The sequence below is a fragment of the Corylus avellana genome, chromosome ca1, assembly GCF_901000735.1.
Source record: "Corylus avellana chromosome ca1, CavTom2PMs-1.0".
NCBI lineage: Eukaryota > Viridiplantae > Streptophyta > Magnoliopsida > Fagales > Betulaceae > Corylus > Corylus avellana.
This window is the reverse complement of record NC_081541.1, coordinates 37,523,971-37,540,469: the sequence shown is the minus strand read 5'-3', so window position 1 is coordinate 37,540,469 and position 16,499 is coordinate 37,523,971. Positions and strand designations below refer to the sequence as shown.

Sequence of the window (16,499 nt, the reverse complement as noted above, 5' to 3'; positions counted from 1 at the left end):
TTTGCAGTGCTAGCTCTATTGCGCCAACTAGTTTCAAATATCCTTAGATTATTGGGTACGCTACGTTAATTCAATTAATACCATACCTTACCTTAATTTTTCTAGCTTTTTTACTCTTTCTTTTTTTGAAATATATATATATATATATATTCATCTAGCTAAGTTGGTATTGTTTCATGTGGTTGACAAAGGAATCAAGGATTTATATGAAATGAAGTTAGTTCATGTCCAATCCCTTGAACTTCTGGATCGCATGTGCAAAGAAGTATCAAGTTCCAATGAGGAGCAAAGGAAGAAAAGTGGCGTTTATTTTTCCATCTTCTCTTCTATTGAGAGAGGGAACTTTGAATTTACTTTTGGTATAGTCAAAGCAAACCCAGATCTTGTGTGGAGCAGAGATCACGACTCAAGATCCATATTTTCATTGGCTGTCCTACATCGGCAAGCAAAAATATTTAGCCTTATATACGGGCTTGCTGTGAAGAAATCTATGACAAGTTGGATTCATAAAAACCGCAATAACATCTTACATATGGCTGGGATGACAGGAGATTCTACTCTACTAAATCGAATCCCAGGTGCAGCTTTGCAGATGCAAAGAGAACTACAGTGGTTTAAGGTCATATCTCTCCTTTCAAACTTTTCTCATATACTTTCATTATTAACTGCGAGGGTTAGTACCCTAGAAACTGAATTGAAGTTTTCCTTTAAATCATGTCAAAATTTTCAATATACTCAAATTTTTTATTCTAAAAAAAATGAGAAACTTCATAAAACCCCTTGAACTTATACATGTTTTTAAATTATCCCATAGTGTTAAAAAACTCTGAATTTAAGGTATCAAACTTTTAATTTTTTGCAATGTCTTCCTCCTTTAGAAATTTAGAATATTCGGTTAACTCTTGTCAAAATTTTCAAAATAACCTTGTTTTTTTTTTTTTTTTTTTTTTTACTTTTACTTTATTTTTTTTATAAAACAATTTTAAAAATTGCAAATATTCAGGCATAGGTGTCTTTGCAAATTCCGTTAAATCCTAACCAACGCTTGACTCTATGCAATTTTTTATGATACAAATAGGGGTATTTTGGGAATTTTGACAAGATTTAACGGAAATCCTAACGAAAGGGGTACATTTTAAAAATTTCGATACCCTAAATTGAGAGTTTTTGAACATTAGAGCGGTAATGTCAAAACATGTGGAAGTTTTGAGAGATTTTGTAAAGTTTTCCCTATAAACAAATAAAATAAAAAATTATAAGATTCGGGCGTGAAATTTTTTACAAATTCTGTTAAATCCTGACCAATGCCTAATTCTATGCAATTTTTTGTTTTTTAAATAAATAAATAAATAAAATAAGAAAGGGGTTATTTTGGTAATTTTGACACCCCTCCATTAAGATTGACAGAAAAATCTAATGGATGAGTAATATTGCAAAAAATTGGAATAAGGTGGGACTTATAATATTTAAATCAACAATGCAGGAGGTGGAGAGCATTGTCCCTATGAGGTTTAAGGAATTTTTGAACAATGATCATTTAACTCCTAGGGAATTGTTTACAAAGAACCACAAGGACTTGATGAAAGAGGGAGAGAAATGGATGAAAGGCACAGCAACGTCTTGTACGGTGGTAGGCGCTCTCACTGTTACTATTATGTTTGCTGCAGCTTTTACTGTTCCAGGCGGTAACGTACAAGACACTGGCTACCCTATATTCTTAAACGAAAAATTGTTCATGCTCTTTATAATATCTGATGCTTTGTCGCTCTTTTCCTCCTCAACTTCAGTCTTAATGTTTTTGGGAATCCTCACATCACGCTATGCAGAAGATGATTTCCTTGAATCCTTGCCAAGAAAGATGATCATAGGCCTTTCCACTCTTTTCTTTTCCATTGCAGCCATGATGATGGCCTTTTCTGCTGCTCTTTTAATTATGCTACATGGACAATCATGGATTGTCATTCCTGTTGTTTGTTTGGCAACCATACCCATTACGCTATTTGTATTGATGCAGTCCCCCCTTCTTGCTGACATGTTCATTTCAACTTATGGACCAGGCATCTTTGATAAGAAAATGGAGCGATGGATTTGACTTTATTTATTTTGTTGTATAAAGTAAGCATGCTCCATTAAAAATTAGTATACTTGCAATAACTAATGATTTATTTTCTTTTCTTTTCTTTTGGTCCATAGTTGATAAATTTTCAGTTGCTGTATGTTGCATGTTTTGTGATTCATTGGCTAGCTTTAGACCAATTATCATTTAATATGTTTAATTTTTTTTTTTCTATTTTATATTGTTCCAAATATTATCTCTTAAATAGAACAGAACCTCATTGGAGTATAGTGTGATACCCCAAAATTATTTCCTAAATTTATTAATTTTGGAGGAATACATGTTTTAGGGAGGAAATAATTATTTTGGAGATATCTTAGGAATAAACCGATAGTTACCATTATGGATTTTAATTGGTGATTTCAGTTTATAAGATTTGAATTTTTGCTATTGTGGAGTTAATTATGGGTTTATAAGGCTTGGCAATTCCATAAAATATGCCCCGTTGTTTCCTCCTCCAAACCACAATGAGGCATAAAGGATCAGACACAATTTTCTTTTCGAGCAAATTTGCTTTTGCCCAAAGCATTATTACAGGGACGCTACATAAAAACTTTAACCACATTTGGGACCTCCAGTCTCTATATGCCTTTCCACGTATCGGTAATGTAACTCCCCCAAAATTAGTCTCGGCTAACCTGGTAGGGTTACTAGCAATTACATCAGTATAACCAACTTGTGGCCAAATGATGAATCACCCCTCTAAGCATTATAAGAGTTAATACATAGGAAGGTGAAATAAAATATGAGAAAACTATTAAATCGTCAAATGGATAATTATAACCTTCAAGATTAAAGAGATGGAGCATCTAACGACAATAATAGACAAACTTGATAGCAATCATAGGAAAAGTAAAGTCTGTAGTGGCATCCGTACTACTTCTTGAATTCTAGAAACAAGCTTCCTATAAGAGTAATAACAGCGTAAGTCTAAGACTTAGTAAGTAAACCTCACAATTTAGGTATAACATGAGCTCATTATTAAGCAGAAATAAACGTGTAGTGTTGGTAATTAAACCTTTAAGAAGATGTGTTGTCTCCGTTAATACACCTTGAAAACATTGTTTGGTTTGATAAAAGGTTGTGTACTCCCGATGGCAAGCGCCTAAATATTTTAATGCATAAAAACTAATGTTTTATAGGTCATAATTCTCATGTATGCATTAAAATATTAGTTTTTAATGTAGGGTTGGTGCTGTCTCGAGGGACCTGTAATACAATGTTGGTACTTCGACCATTATACGCTACCGTACATAACATTAGTGGCATGACCGAATCCGACCTTAGGTGGCACACACTACTAATAATGTATGTCCTGTAGTGACTAAGCCATTAGTGAATAGTTGTGCCTGTTCACGAAACCATTGGATCCAAAGCCCACAAACACACATTTGACCATAGAATGAAGTCTATATAGTAAGCTCATGGCCATTATTCCGTACGTATCGGTACCCATGTCATACGATGCATTGTATCAACTAATTATTAAAGCAGTTACCAAGTTATTATAAAAAGTAGACATGCTCATATCGTACGCGTGGTCAGTCAATTGACATATCCCACGTTTTTAAGGAAGTGTTCGTAAGCGTTTACTTACCTCGTGCGCTCACGTGAGTCCTTCGACATCGCAAAAACCCTACTATAACAAAGCACAACACATTGTTATGCGCAGTACTAGAGGACCTCTACGAGTATGGTACTAAGTCCTACCTAACAAAAGGGGTTGCTGGAATCTAAGTTGCACAAGTGGAGCTAAAGGGCAAACACCTGACCTCCTAGTCATACGTACGGGCTCGAGAGCGTACGTCTGGTCAGTGAGTTAGGTATTCCGGCCAAAAGCTTCAAACCGCGTTTTAAGGCTTCTATTCATCCTAAGGGCGGATATATCTCATTCTAGGCTACTAAGCAAGCACATGCAAGGCGATTAACATGCTATCATGCAACTCAAAGCAATAAAAGAAGGGTTTAAAACTCTTTCAAAACATACTTAGCTTTTGTAAAGAATTAAATAGGTGTGAAAGCTTTACCAAAACATCTTCAAAACATGAAATACTAGTAACAACAATAAAAGACCATGGAATAGGTAAGGGGATTACCTTACAACATGGCAAGAACACAAGGCTTTCTTCTTTCTCTCTCTCCAATCACAAAACTCACAAAGACACTCACACAAGGGGTTTTAAAGGGCATAGGGGCGAGAATGAGTTCAAGGGTCGAAGGGGGGATGGGTATTTATAGGTGAGAAAAGCTGAGGGTGCCACATGGCTATTTTTAAAAGGAGCGTACGTCCAGTACTATTGAGGCGTACATCCGATACTATTTACTCAACGGTCCAAAAGGTGCATCATACGTACAATCATTGACCAGTGGTCAACCTAAAAGTAGCGTACATCCTTACTAAAAACAAGAGTGTACGTTCGGTGGCCCCTACGCGTATGTCCGTTACTAGAGAGAAGGGCGTACGTATGGTCTGGTCCCATGGCGTACGTCCTCGCTAAAGACAAGACCATACGTACTATACTATTGGGTGTACGTACGGTCAGAAAGGGGTGGGGTCTGGGTCTCACCTTAAAAGACTCAAGGGGTTGGGTTACTCACAAGAGTTTAAGTCTTTTGTTATAAAACCATGTTTTATGAAATCATTAATTACGTTTTTAATCCTTTTTAAAATTGGTGTTTTAATGGGTATTACAGGTATAGCGCCGTGCATTAGAACTCTCCCTTCTATCAAGAATAGTAAGTGAGAATGCATGGTGATAGACACTTCTTACGGTAAAATTCCCATTGCATGGTGATAGGCAAGCTTTGTTTGCTAAAGTGTTTTCGGGGCATTTTTTATTTTTGGATTAAAAAAGTATTTTGATATGACATGGTTAAAACTGTTTTTGTGTTAAGAATGTCATACTGTTTTTATTTTGAAGAAAAAAAAATGAAAGACAGAAAACAAAAATTTTAACAAACGAAGCAAGCCTTAATGATTTTTGGGCACAATTGTATTTGTTTTTTTTTTCTATTTACGGATGAATATTTTTCGTTTGCTAATGTATATTTTAAATGACGAACATAAATTCTTCACAATAATAAGTGGCTTTTTGTGATGAACTTATCAACAACAAAGCCCTCCATTGTCAATACTGTATCACTCTAAAAATGATATTACTTTTAAAATTACAATTTGATCAAAATCTAATAATGATCAATTATAAGTCTAATGGTAATTTTAAGAGACAAATTATTTTTGAAAGAACATAAAAATAATAAAAAATAGACTTATAACATTACTTTCAATATTAAATTATTATTAGCGACTACGAGTGATTTTGAGCCACGAAAATGTTTATTAGGAAAGGAAAGCCCCATTTTATTGTAGACTTTGATATAATATTAATTTTTCAATCGATAAAGGGGAAATCAACATCCATCACTGTCATCAACCAACTATAATTCAATATTACTGGCGATTGGAGGCTCTCCACTGTGAATGGGAAAGGCACTCATTCCTTCAACCTGGGCTGTCTTTGACTGAGAAATATGAGGAAAAGTCAAAAATGCCAGCCGGGCCCAAGCAGAATTCATGCCTCCTTCACTGTGCTCCCACAATAAATGGTGGGTTGAAGGGGCAAGGAAATTAAAATCCAACTTCAACCGCATATATGCGGTTGAAAGAGGGGCAATAAAAATGGGTTATAGGGTTATATAACCCACTTCAACCGCAATTACTACTTCAAAAGGGTTATATAACCCTTTTGAAAGAGGGGCAATAAAAATGAATTCCATCCTCTTCTTCATTTACTTGAAATGAAAAAATGAAAAGAAACAGGTAACTCAATCGGCTGAGACCACATTTAATGAAGTGGAGGTCACTAGTTCGAATCCCCCTCCCCATCTTGTGCGGACATGTCAAAAAAAAAAAAATAAATAAATGAAAAGAAACGATTTTATGTTTCAAATTAGACTTCTTTGTCATGTCATCTAGTTTTAAATTATAATTAGTCTTAATGGGAGAGTTCACATTCATGACTGAACAGTATTAATCAATGTTGAGCTAGAACTATGGACCCCAAAAACTTCATCTTCCGTTCAAAATGAATTGAAGAGTATCGAGTCATTTATATCACAAGGGTAGAATTGTCATTTCACAATTTTGTTTGACAATTCTACCCTTGTACTTACCTCTTTTGGTGGCTTAGTTGGAGTAGTAATTGCGTTTTGTCTTTATTTCCATGTAAGGGACGTAGTGTGTGTTACAATTATTCTTTTTTAATTTCTATGTAAGAGTCTTAATAAATGTATATACTACCCCAAAAAAAAGGGTTTTAGTGACGCCTTGGATAGTGTCGGTTTAAGAAATTGATACTATAAGGTGTCATTTAAAAGGAACCGACACCAAATTAAAAATGGGGTCGGTTGAACGGTAAGCCAACACTAATCAAGGTGTCGATTTACAATTCAACCGACACCATTTTTTATTTGGTATCGGTTGAACAGTAAACCAACACTAATAAAGGTGTAACAATTTGTTCTTCAACACTAAAACACTACACGTCTCTTGATACGAATTTCAGGTAGAACTCATCCTAAGTTAGTAGGTAAGCCACGTGAGATACTTAGGATTGTAACATACAATTAAGCTCCCCAGCCGATGTATACAATGGCCCACTTTATCAATACTGACCCAATTGTATCACTTTCTTTTTTTGGCAGATCTACTCATATCTTAGTATTTAATAACTTAATACAATGCTATCAAAGATATTTTAATACAGCCTATAAGTCGATTCATTTGGGACTCAGACTATAAAGCTGCAACCAATGGAATTTCATATTCGATGTGGTGACTGGTTCTGATACTAAATAACACAGACCTCAAGTTGAATTCATCCTTAAAAACTAGCTTTCAAGGAGACGGTATACAAAAGTTTATATACATGTAGCTAAGATTCTACGTTCTAAAATCATAATGTCTCAACACGTCAGGCCATCGTGGAGGAATAAAGTAGTAGCATGGATTCCCTACTAGAAAAGCTTAAAAGCATGGACAACTAAATCAAAACTTTACTTCTGAATAACATCCAATAGGGTCCTGCTAATTTCCTATAAATGTATCATTGATCTGCAAGAAAAACACAAAGCCCATCACCTTTCATAACTTGAGAAAAGCACATAAGGAGAACCCTGGAGAGACACACATGTCAAGGATAGCAAGCATAGTAGCTTAGCAGGCTACTGAGGCAGCACCACCCGCTCTCCTCCGGGTAGAGAGGCGGCCTTGCTTTGGAAAGAGGTTTGAAACAATTGATGAAGAAAACGAGGGAGGTCATAGTCAGATCGGCAGCCACCTGAAACCGCCGCCTGCCGTTGGCTTGTCCGGCAAGGATGATTTTCCCAAACGAAATTCTTCAATGGTGGCGACGTGATATTATATATATATATATATATGATCTTGTTTCCCTTATTATTTGCCGGTAAACGTTAGCTCTTTTTCATGGGATTTGAATATATAGTTTCTGTACTTTAATTTAAGGTGAAGTGGAGAAAGAATAAAAACTGAATAATATAAGCTGATGGGTGTAATGAATGAACCTTCGTTCATGTATCAATTTTTCGTCCTTCTGTTTTTTTGTGATGCCATTTACACTCACGAACGAATGTAACGTCTTCAGGTGACCGATTCTTCTTTCTCAAATGATTTTGTTTCTCGTAATTTTTTTTTTCTTTTTTTTTTTTTAGAAAAAAAAAAAAAAGAATAATACTAAAAGTCTCTTTTGTATCACTCTACAAATGATGCGTTTTTTAAAATTATTATTGGCCTTATGATTAATCAATATTAAATTTTGATCAAATGATAATTTTAAAAGTTATATTATTTTTGAACGGAGACAAAAAAGATTTATAGAATAACTTAAAAAATGTGAGTTTTGTTTGTCATACTGATCAGCAACAGGATGTACGAATTGTTGGGGTCTGAAGTGGTACACCAGAGGAGTCTGAAGGCTTTCTTCACTTGATGCCCCCTCCCCCGGCTGAAGAGTAGTCTTTAAATTTATAGCCTCAACGAGAAGAAAACATAAAAGACCTGGAACATTTCTGTACAAGCGTTAATTATTCACATGAATCTTTACTTTTTATGAAGGTTCTACCAAGTGAGCAGATTTTTTAAAGGAGACTGGTAGGGTCGATCAACCTTTGGTCCACTATGTTTCATTTGAGCAGATTTTTTTGAAAAAAGAACATACTAATATGGAACAGCTCAACCCATCCTTTTTTTCTGTGCAACAACGTGACATTTAATTTATTTATTTATTTTTTTTATACAATGTGGGAGAGGGGGATGTTAGGAGATCATAAGCGATCAAAGAGGTTTTTATATATTAATATATAAAAGAGTATATTAATATATATATTTGGATTTCACACTAGCTTAAAAACTTAAACTAATAGGCTTAGGTTAATTAGGTATATTATTTTTCTTTATATTTTCTTACAAGAAAAAACTACTGACTTAGAAATAGTAGCTATTTTCACCCCCACAAGCTAGCTTCCTTCCTCACATCTTCTGTAACACACCAGTTATAGATTCAAGATTTGAGAGAGCATTTGTAAGAAATTGATGAAAATGTATGGAGATTTAGAATGAATGATAGTGGATTTCAATGGATGTATATTGAAATTGGAAGGAAAACAAGAATTACATATGTTAGAACCGTTTTTGGACGGTGTGAATTGCATGTTCTTCGAGGTGTTGTAAAATAGTAAGGGTGCCAAAAGATCCGTTATTTATATGGAAGAAACTCTGATACTTAAGTTAGTTTTTTGGAGACGAACAATGTAATGCGCAAAGTACAAGACTGAAAGTCTCAGGTTTATACGTGGTGTAGGGCATATTTATGGAGTAATTCTATAAGTCCCTCTTGAGTCTCTCAAAGAACGATATAACTATTAAAATCATCATTTGATCAAAACCCAATAATGATTAATCACAAGCTAATAGCCACATATTTTTAGAATGACTCAAGAGGGATATAAGAGGGACTTGTAACATTACTCCTATTTATGGCAGAGAAGTATAGTCAGACCTGAATTAAGTATCCTATTTCAACTTGGCTTGAGAGTACCAAGAATTATTTAGACCTGAATTCCTACTTCAACTCAGCTTCGAGTATTTTTATTCCCAACTACATATAAGGATCACTTCGTGCTTATTGAATTCCTTCCTATGAGAGTACTGCTAAGCTACGATTACAAACGAGATTATTGGTAGTTTATGGTTTGCAATTGAGATAATAGTCTGAATGAATGCTTTCTTACAATGAATTGGACCTTTTATACCACTACTCGAACCCAATTAATCAGCCAACCTATTGGACAGCTTAGCCCGCTCAGCCAAGCGGTTATAACAACCCAAACAAAACCCCACGTGATTGATAACCCTTTTGGTACCAATCTCTTAGTAAAAAAAATTAATATCCACAGCACAGCACAGCATTTTTTATATTATAAAGAGGAAAAAGTAAAACCAGAAAAGATACAAAGAATTCGTCGGTCTCCGACACAAGCAAATTAACTCCTAAAGAAAAAGTAGTGATTCTTGCTCCGAGCAAGAGGCAAGCATAAATGGCTCCCCTTGATTTCCCTTTATATTCTCTATTGATTGTCTCTAGCCCCGTTGTCTGAGTTAAGCTTAGAAACGGAAGAATAAAAGAAGTCTTGCTGTTCTGCCAAGCCTTGTTGCTCTATCGGGTGAAGAGTGAGGACAAGAGTAAGGAGATCATCAGCTCTTCCAAAGTGATCAGTAAGTAATGATTTACTTTTAATTCATCTTCAAACATTTTGTATATATGTACTCGTTTTTACTACTCACAAGTCACAGGATAACATCATTTTGATACTCTGAATATATTCATATTAGTGTGACTACGGTTGTCACTAAAGACTTTAGCATAATTAGCAACCAAATTAACGGTATTTGTCGCTAATAAATATTAGAGAAATGGTATTTTATATTCTCTCAGTATTCTTCCAGCATACTGGTCGATATTACATGCTCAATTCACCATTTGATCAATTTTAATTATTATAAAGAAAAAAAAAAAATTACAAAGGTAAATTGATTGAGCATGCTATATGAGCTGAGTATGCTAAGAGGCAAAATAACATTTCTCAAAACGTCACATTTTTAGTAGGTGTTTTTTTCAAGCGTTTTGATGCCTAAAAATAGACTAAATTCCATGTTTTGAGATTAATCTAGAATTTTCTTAAAATTATATGAGATTTTGGTCCATGTAATTCTTAGCCATTGGTAAATACTCTGAACATTAACAACGAACTTTTATTATCGCTAATTATCCTCTCGCCTTTATAGTTGTTGAGAGAATACTTGCCGTTAGATTATTAGTGATAATTTTTGGTCACAAAGATGGTCTCTTTGCTCAAAGTCTGCGGTTAAAACAGTGATCCATATTTAATTAGCAGCGATCATGGTTTCCCCATTAGTAACGAATTTTGCTTTGTCGTTAAAAGTCATATTTATTAATTAATTGTATCCGGCGAAGTGATCAACACCACCAAATCTCCTTTTTCTGATTCAATATTCTGACATTTTAAAGTTATTCATTTTTCAATAATGAATAGTAAAATATTATTCATTATTAATTATGCCTAACAGGATCTTTTTATTGTTCAAATTTGCATTAATTATGATATATATGAACTAACAAATACTATATTACTTTTAAATCATGGTTGAGTAAGTGGTTGGACCTGGATGGTTGTCTTTTGGAAAAAGAAGTGTGATGAACTATGATCAGTTGCATGACTAGATTCTATTTTGTTAGAGTAATTTTACAAGTTTTTTTTTTTTTTTTTTTTGTCCCTAAAAAAATGAGGTGGTTTTTAAAATCAGGTACTATTTGATCAAAATTTAATAATGATTAATTACAAGGTCAATGATGATTTTAAGAGCCACGTCTTTGTTAGAGGGACACGTACAAGAGTGATACAAGAGGAATTTATAGCATTATTTTGTAATTTAGGGTTTTGTTTAGGAAGTGTATTGTTTGAGTTTAAGTTTTCTTTCTTTTGTGAACCAGTAAATGTGTCATTTCTTAGAATTAAAGGTTTTTAGGTTGATTTTTATTTTTTATTTTTATATTTGTTGTATAGTTACTCTATATGGGTATTAATTTGTTGATGTAAGGAATAGCTCCAAGCTGCCTTCTAATGGGAGCTCTTCTTGCAAATTAGGGAATGCGTCATTAGAAGGCCCACCAGAGGAGGAAGGTTTTTATTCATAAAATTACACAATAATACAAATAATTTTCAATATGAGCTAAAAAAATCAAATATTTTTAAGATCATTTTAGTGTTGTTAATGTAGTTGTTGAAAGGGGGTTCCGGGTTTTCTTTCCTTCAGTGGCACTCCTATGATGATTTCGGTTCGGGTTTGACTTTATTCGGAGGGTCCGTGTGCCCTACCAATTTAGCATTTGGACCCACAGGCTTTGTGAGTGAAAGGCTGCATTGCCATTCCAAGTGTTCCAATCAAAGACTAAAAATACTAGTAACTTTCAAGACAACGTCTTTTATTAACAATAGACTTTGACAAATAGATTTACGACAAAACAAAAGGCAACCTAGGAGTAGTTTTAAACTTTATCAATAAATATTGGATCCTATGAAATATTGTAGCAACTATTATATAATATATTATATAATTAGGAAAAATTCACGTATCCTGTCAAACTACCACTCAATTGATAATGTTCTCTCAAACTACCAAAACACTATCAATGTTTCTCCCAATGACGAAGCTACCCTTAGTAAAATCAAAACAAAAAGGGTTAAGGTCACATACCTTTCAAACTACCACCCAATTGACAATATCTCTATCAAACTCTTTACTAGTAATATTTTTTATAGCTGATAACTATTTTAGCTACTCAAAATAAATTTCTTTTTTCACTTTTTTTATCTGTTTGCTTCTTTTCAAGACAGACTCCAACAATAATCTATTTAACTATATTTTCTTTAAATATTATTTTTCTAATCTTTGTGTACTCATTTCTGTTTCCACTACTCACCCAAATGCCCTTTTCCCTCCTTTTGTCTTCCAAACCGAGAGAAAGAACTTGCATCAGGCTCTATTCGTAACAAACTAGGAAAAGCGCGCTATCTACATCTGCGCTATCATCCCAAAATGACTAATCAATTTAGAGCTTTCCTAACATTCATTATAAAGTCCAGTCTTACCTACTAACTACGCAATGTAGGACTTAACACCCATAACTATCTTTATAAACCCCTTACTCTACGTAAACTTTTTCCCATCTTTTCAATATAGGACCAAGGTGTTACATTGTTTCTGTCTCCGAGCTCGTCTTCCACCCCCAAATCTCCAATAAAGTGACAAACATTTCTCTCAATCCCTGTCTCTGCGGTGTTCCTGTTAATGGGTTTTATCTTTTACATCACAAATTTCGTTTTTTATGGAGGATTCAGTCGGGATGCGAAGCTCAACTGGCACTTTGAAGTCTTTGATTTTCTCTTGGGTGTTTTCTTTGCTTTTTCTCTTTCTTTTTCTTGAGTTCTGATTGAGGCCCAGGGCAACGAAAAAGGAGAGAAAGAAGTTGACGGCATTTGGTGGCTTTGGTAAAGTTTATGGGGTTCGGCAAAGGGAGTGCTTTTCCTATGCTTCGTCTCATTTGATGTTGAGGAGTGAGTGTGCGCTTCTGTAAGAGAGAGACTCTCAAGGAGGAGGAATTAGGATCCTCTCTAATTCATTTGAACCGATAATATCGAGTTAATTATATTGTAAGAGTATTTTTGTCAATTCAAAAGTAAAATGACAAAAATAGCCTTATAATATAATTAAATGAATATTATACTGTTCAAATGAATTGAAGATGGTCATGTTTCTAGAAGAAGGGAGAGAGAGGAGAAATAATAAAAAAAGTAAAGTTCTCATTATTTTATTCCATTCAATGTGCTACAATAAACTTTCATACGTGAAAGCTGATGGTAGCAAAATGGTAGCCAAATGACTATTATATATGGCTACTCTACTGGATGAGTAAAATGGCTAATAATAGTTAAATATAATCATTATGAGCCATTTAGAACATCTGTTGAAGATGCTCTAACACCGACCCTAAACACTTAAAAGGCCTATCAAATCCATTGTAATAACCAATAAATTCCACCACAAGAGTAAATAAACACCAGTTGTGATGGTAATGTTGATACAATTTGATACAATGGTAATAATGTTGATACTGATAGTGTGAACGTAGTAGTTTAGAGGAGTCCATGAAGAAATTCTTAATATCTATATTTCACCATGCTCCTAACAGCATTTGGATGTAATGACAGATTAAACGTGGAAATTATAGAAAGGCTGTCTCAACATTTCTTGAGACGAATAATTATTTGGACTGAAGTGATCGGGTAAAATCCTATATGATGGCTCAAGATCTTTGGAACACTGTTGAATCCACCATTGAACCTCTTAAGCAAGAAGATGATGAAGCTGTTGTGACAGATTTCGTGGCTTTACAGGTTATTCAAAATTCTTCTGGGCCAGACACGGTTACTCATGAGATTGAGGAGATTAATTCTACAAATATTGCTCGGAATACTTTGGCAGAAGAGTGTAACATGCCCAACAATATTAACACAGGTGTCTCTCCACCTCTATTTCTCTCTCTGAACAATGCATATGCCTAAACATTTTAATTGGATAATAAGATTAAAATCTGTATGACAACAACGAATTAATAAAAATGTAAAAAGCTAGTAAAAATGTAACTGTTATAGCTCCTAAGATTTATTTTTATTTTTATTTTTTTCACAATTCAAGAAAAAGCTGGAGGAAATCATAATTGTGGAAACGCTCCCCAAAATCATTGCCTGTAAGAAAGTTTTCCCCGCCACAGATTATTCACAAGGCTTCGTACAGCTCCGTGCAGTACTGAAGAAAATAAAAGAGGAGATATATATTTTGTTAAATCGGGTTATCATTGTTTAATTAAAGAGATTTTGTAGCTAGAGTTAATTGCTGAACTGCTTGGGGCAACCAGCTATAATACCTTCTTTCTAAAAAGTGGCTGGCAAGCACAATTGCTAATAATAGTTTTCTTTTGTCTTGAATAATATTTCTAATTATAAATAAGGATATAGTTTTCTTTCAAACTGGGTTGAAGGAATACTCTTCTTTCAACTCAATCTATAAAAATGACACGTGTCTATTTTTTTAATAACATGTAAGATGCACATAACTTTTTAATAAAATTTATTCAAACCTTATCTATGCTATTAGAGAAAAACTTTGTCTTTTTTAGATGCTGTCATCCAAGTTTGAAGAATAAGGAGGGATAGCATATATCACTAAAGAAGCTATTAAAATTTAACGATGGTTCCTTTTATATATTACTTCTACAATTAGATGCTGCCATCCAAGTTTGAGCATGTTATAAAGACGACGTTCTAGATAGGCAGATGCTTGTCTTGACGTGGCATGCTTCTTGTGATAGAGAATATTAGGAGATTTGATTTCATTGTAATTGATTGTAATCTTCTATAATAAAATTTGATGATAAATCAAATCCGATTGATTTTATTGTAATTAGATTTGATGGTAATCAAATTCCTCTGATTTGATTACCAAACTTATCTACCTCAATTCTCCTATAAATAGGAGTACCATGTATTGTGAAAGAAATTAAGCAATAAGAGCATAATGTAGCCCTTTGGGCTTTATCTGTGGACATAAGTCATTGACCGAACCACGTAAAATCTTTGTCTCTTTTATTTAAATTCTACTATTTATTTATTTTTCATTATATTATTTCCGCATTTAATATTCATAGTATTATGAATTTCTTTCATCTTGTACATACATACGTACGGTGGTACAAAATTGTGATGGCCTCTAAATATAGTGTATATTTTTAGTTAATTCTGAAATTTAAAATCAACAGAAAGATCATCCTTTCCTTGCATTTCGTTCAATGACAACAAAGAGAAACTTGGCAGGGAGGGACAACAATGGGCATTTTGATCAATATAAATTAAGAATTTGTTAGGAATGTGCAACGTGGACATGCTTATTGGTATTATATAAGGAACTTCCTTGAGCAGCATCCCAACGCATTGAAAGAGAAGATCACAGCTCAGGGCAAGACAGCTCTTCACATTGCTGTTACTTCGGGACATGATGATCTAGTGGAGAAGCTGGTAGATAAAATGTGGACAGAAAGCTTGGAAATACAAGATAATGATGGTTGGACAGCTCTAGCTGAGACAGCTTTTGCTGGTAACTGCCGGATGGCAAAGTGCATGCTTACAAAGAACAAGCACTTGGCCAGCATTGGAGACGTAGATGGACGTCTTCCGGTTGTTGTTGCTATTGAAGGTGGTCATAAAGAATTGGCTTGCTATCTCTATTCTCTCACTCCGCCGGAAGATCTAAAAGGCATCAGCGGTGCTACACTTTGTACGAAGGCTATATATACCCGGACGTTAGGTAATTAACAACTTCTCGTTTAACTATCCATTGATGGCCGTTATTTATGATTTTCTTTTTATTGTTCTTTGTACTTACGCTATTACAACTCAACAGCTATTGCTTTGGATTTACTCGAGAATGATCGACATTTGGCTCTTGCTCCAGACAAAGAGAATGTCTCCCCTTTGTATGCCTTGGCTTCTACACCTAACGCATTCCCAAGTGAAAATCAGCTTGTGTTTTGGAAACGATGGATCTACTCTAATTTCCGTTAGTATCGCTCTCTTGTTTCTTTTCATTAAATTGCTCTGGTATTATGCATGCACACATAGAATATATATTAATTTAATTCTATAATTAGGATTACGTACGTTACATATAACACCATCCAAATGTACAGATGCTGCCCCAAATATCCAAAATTGAACAAAATGTTTTCTGAAAAAGGTTTTACACCCAAACAAAATCTTTATCACACATTTTATTAAAGTAATGATTATGTGATTAAATTTGCTTATTCCTATCAGCTTAAGCTTTTAGAATAACTGGTAATTTAAATCACCCCATCTAAATTAAATATTCTACATGTTGGGTTTGACATATAATTAAAAGGAAGTTTAACCTCACACGTGAAGAGTGTTAAAGTAATGATTAAGTGATTAAATTTACATTTTCTTATCAATTTAAAATTTTAAGATAACTGGTAATTTAACACATCTTTTTTTTTTTTTTTTCTTTTCTTTTTCTTTAAAAAAAAATAAAAACGAATACCCATTATTACCAGTACTGCACAGGATGAAGGGTAAAGAGGTATACCGGTTTGAGGAATTGAGACACCGGTTTAAAATTCCCCAAAAATAATATTAACTTCATACTGTAAAA

The 16,499-nt window shown here is 34.0% G+C and overlaps 2 protein-coding genes across 2 annotated transcripts; both read left to right on the top strand.

The window, feature by feature from the left end:
- Positions 1-211: 211 nt before the first annotated feature.
- On the top strand, positions 212-2,092 carry LOC132171522 (ankyrin repeat-containing protein NPR4-like). Its single transcript, XM_059582857.1, has 2 exons — positions 212-619; positions 1,484-2,092. The coding sequence occupies exons 1-2, from the start codon at positions 212-214 to the stop codon at positions 2,090-2,092; spliced, it is 1,017 nt and encodes a 338-aa protein (XP_059438840.1).
- Positions 2,093-13,573: 11,481 nt separating this feature from the next.
- Positions 13,574-15,892, top strand: LOC132171513 (uncharacterized). The gene is made up of 4 exons (XM_059582847.1): positions 13,574-13,790; positions 15,091-15,161; positions 15,251-15,635; positions 15,732-15,892. Exons 1-4 carry the CDS (start codon positions 13,574-13,576, stop codon positions 15,890-15,892), a joined length of 834 nt encoding a protein of 277 aa, XP_059438830.1.
- The last annotated feature ends 607 nt before the right edge of the window (positions 15,893-16,499 follow it).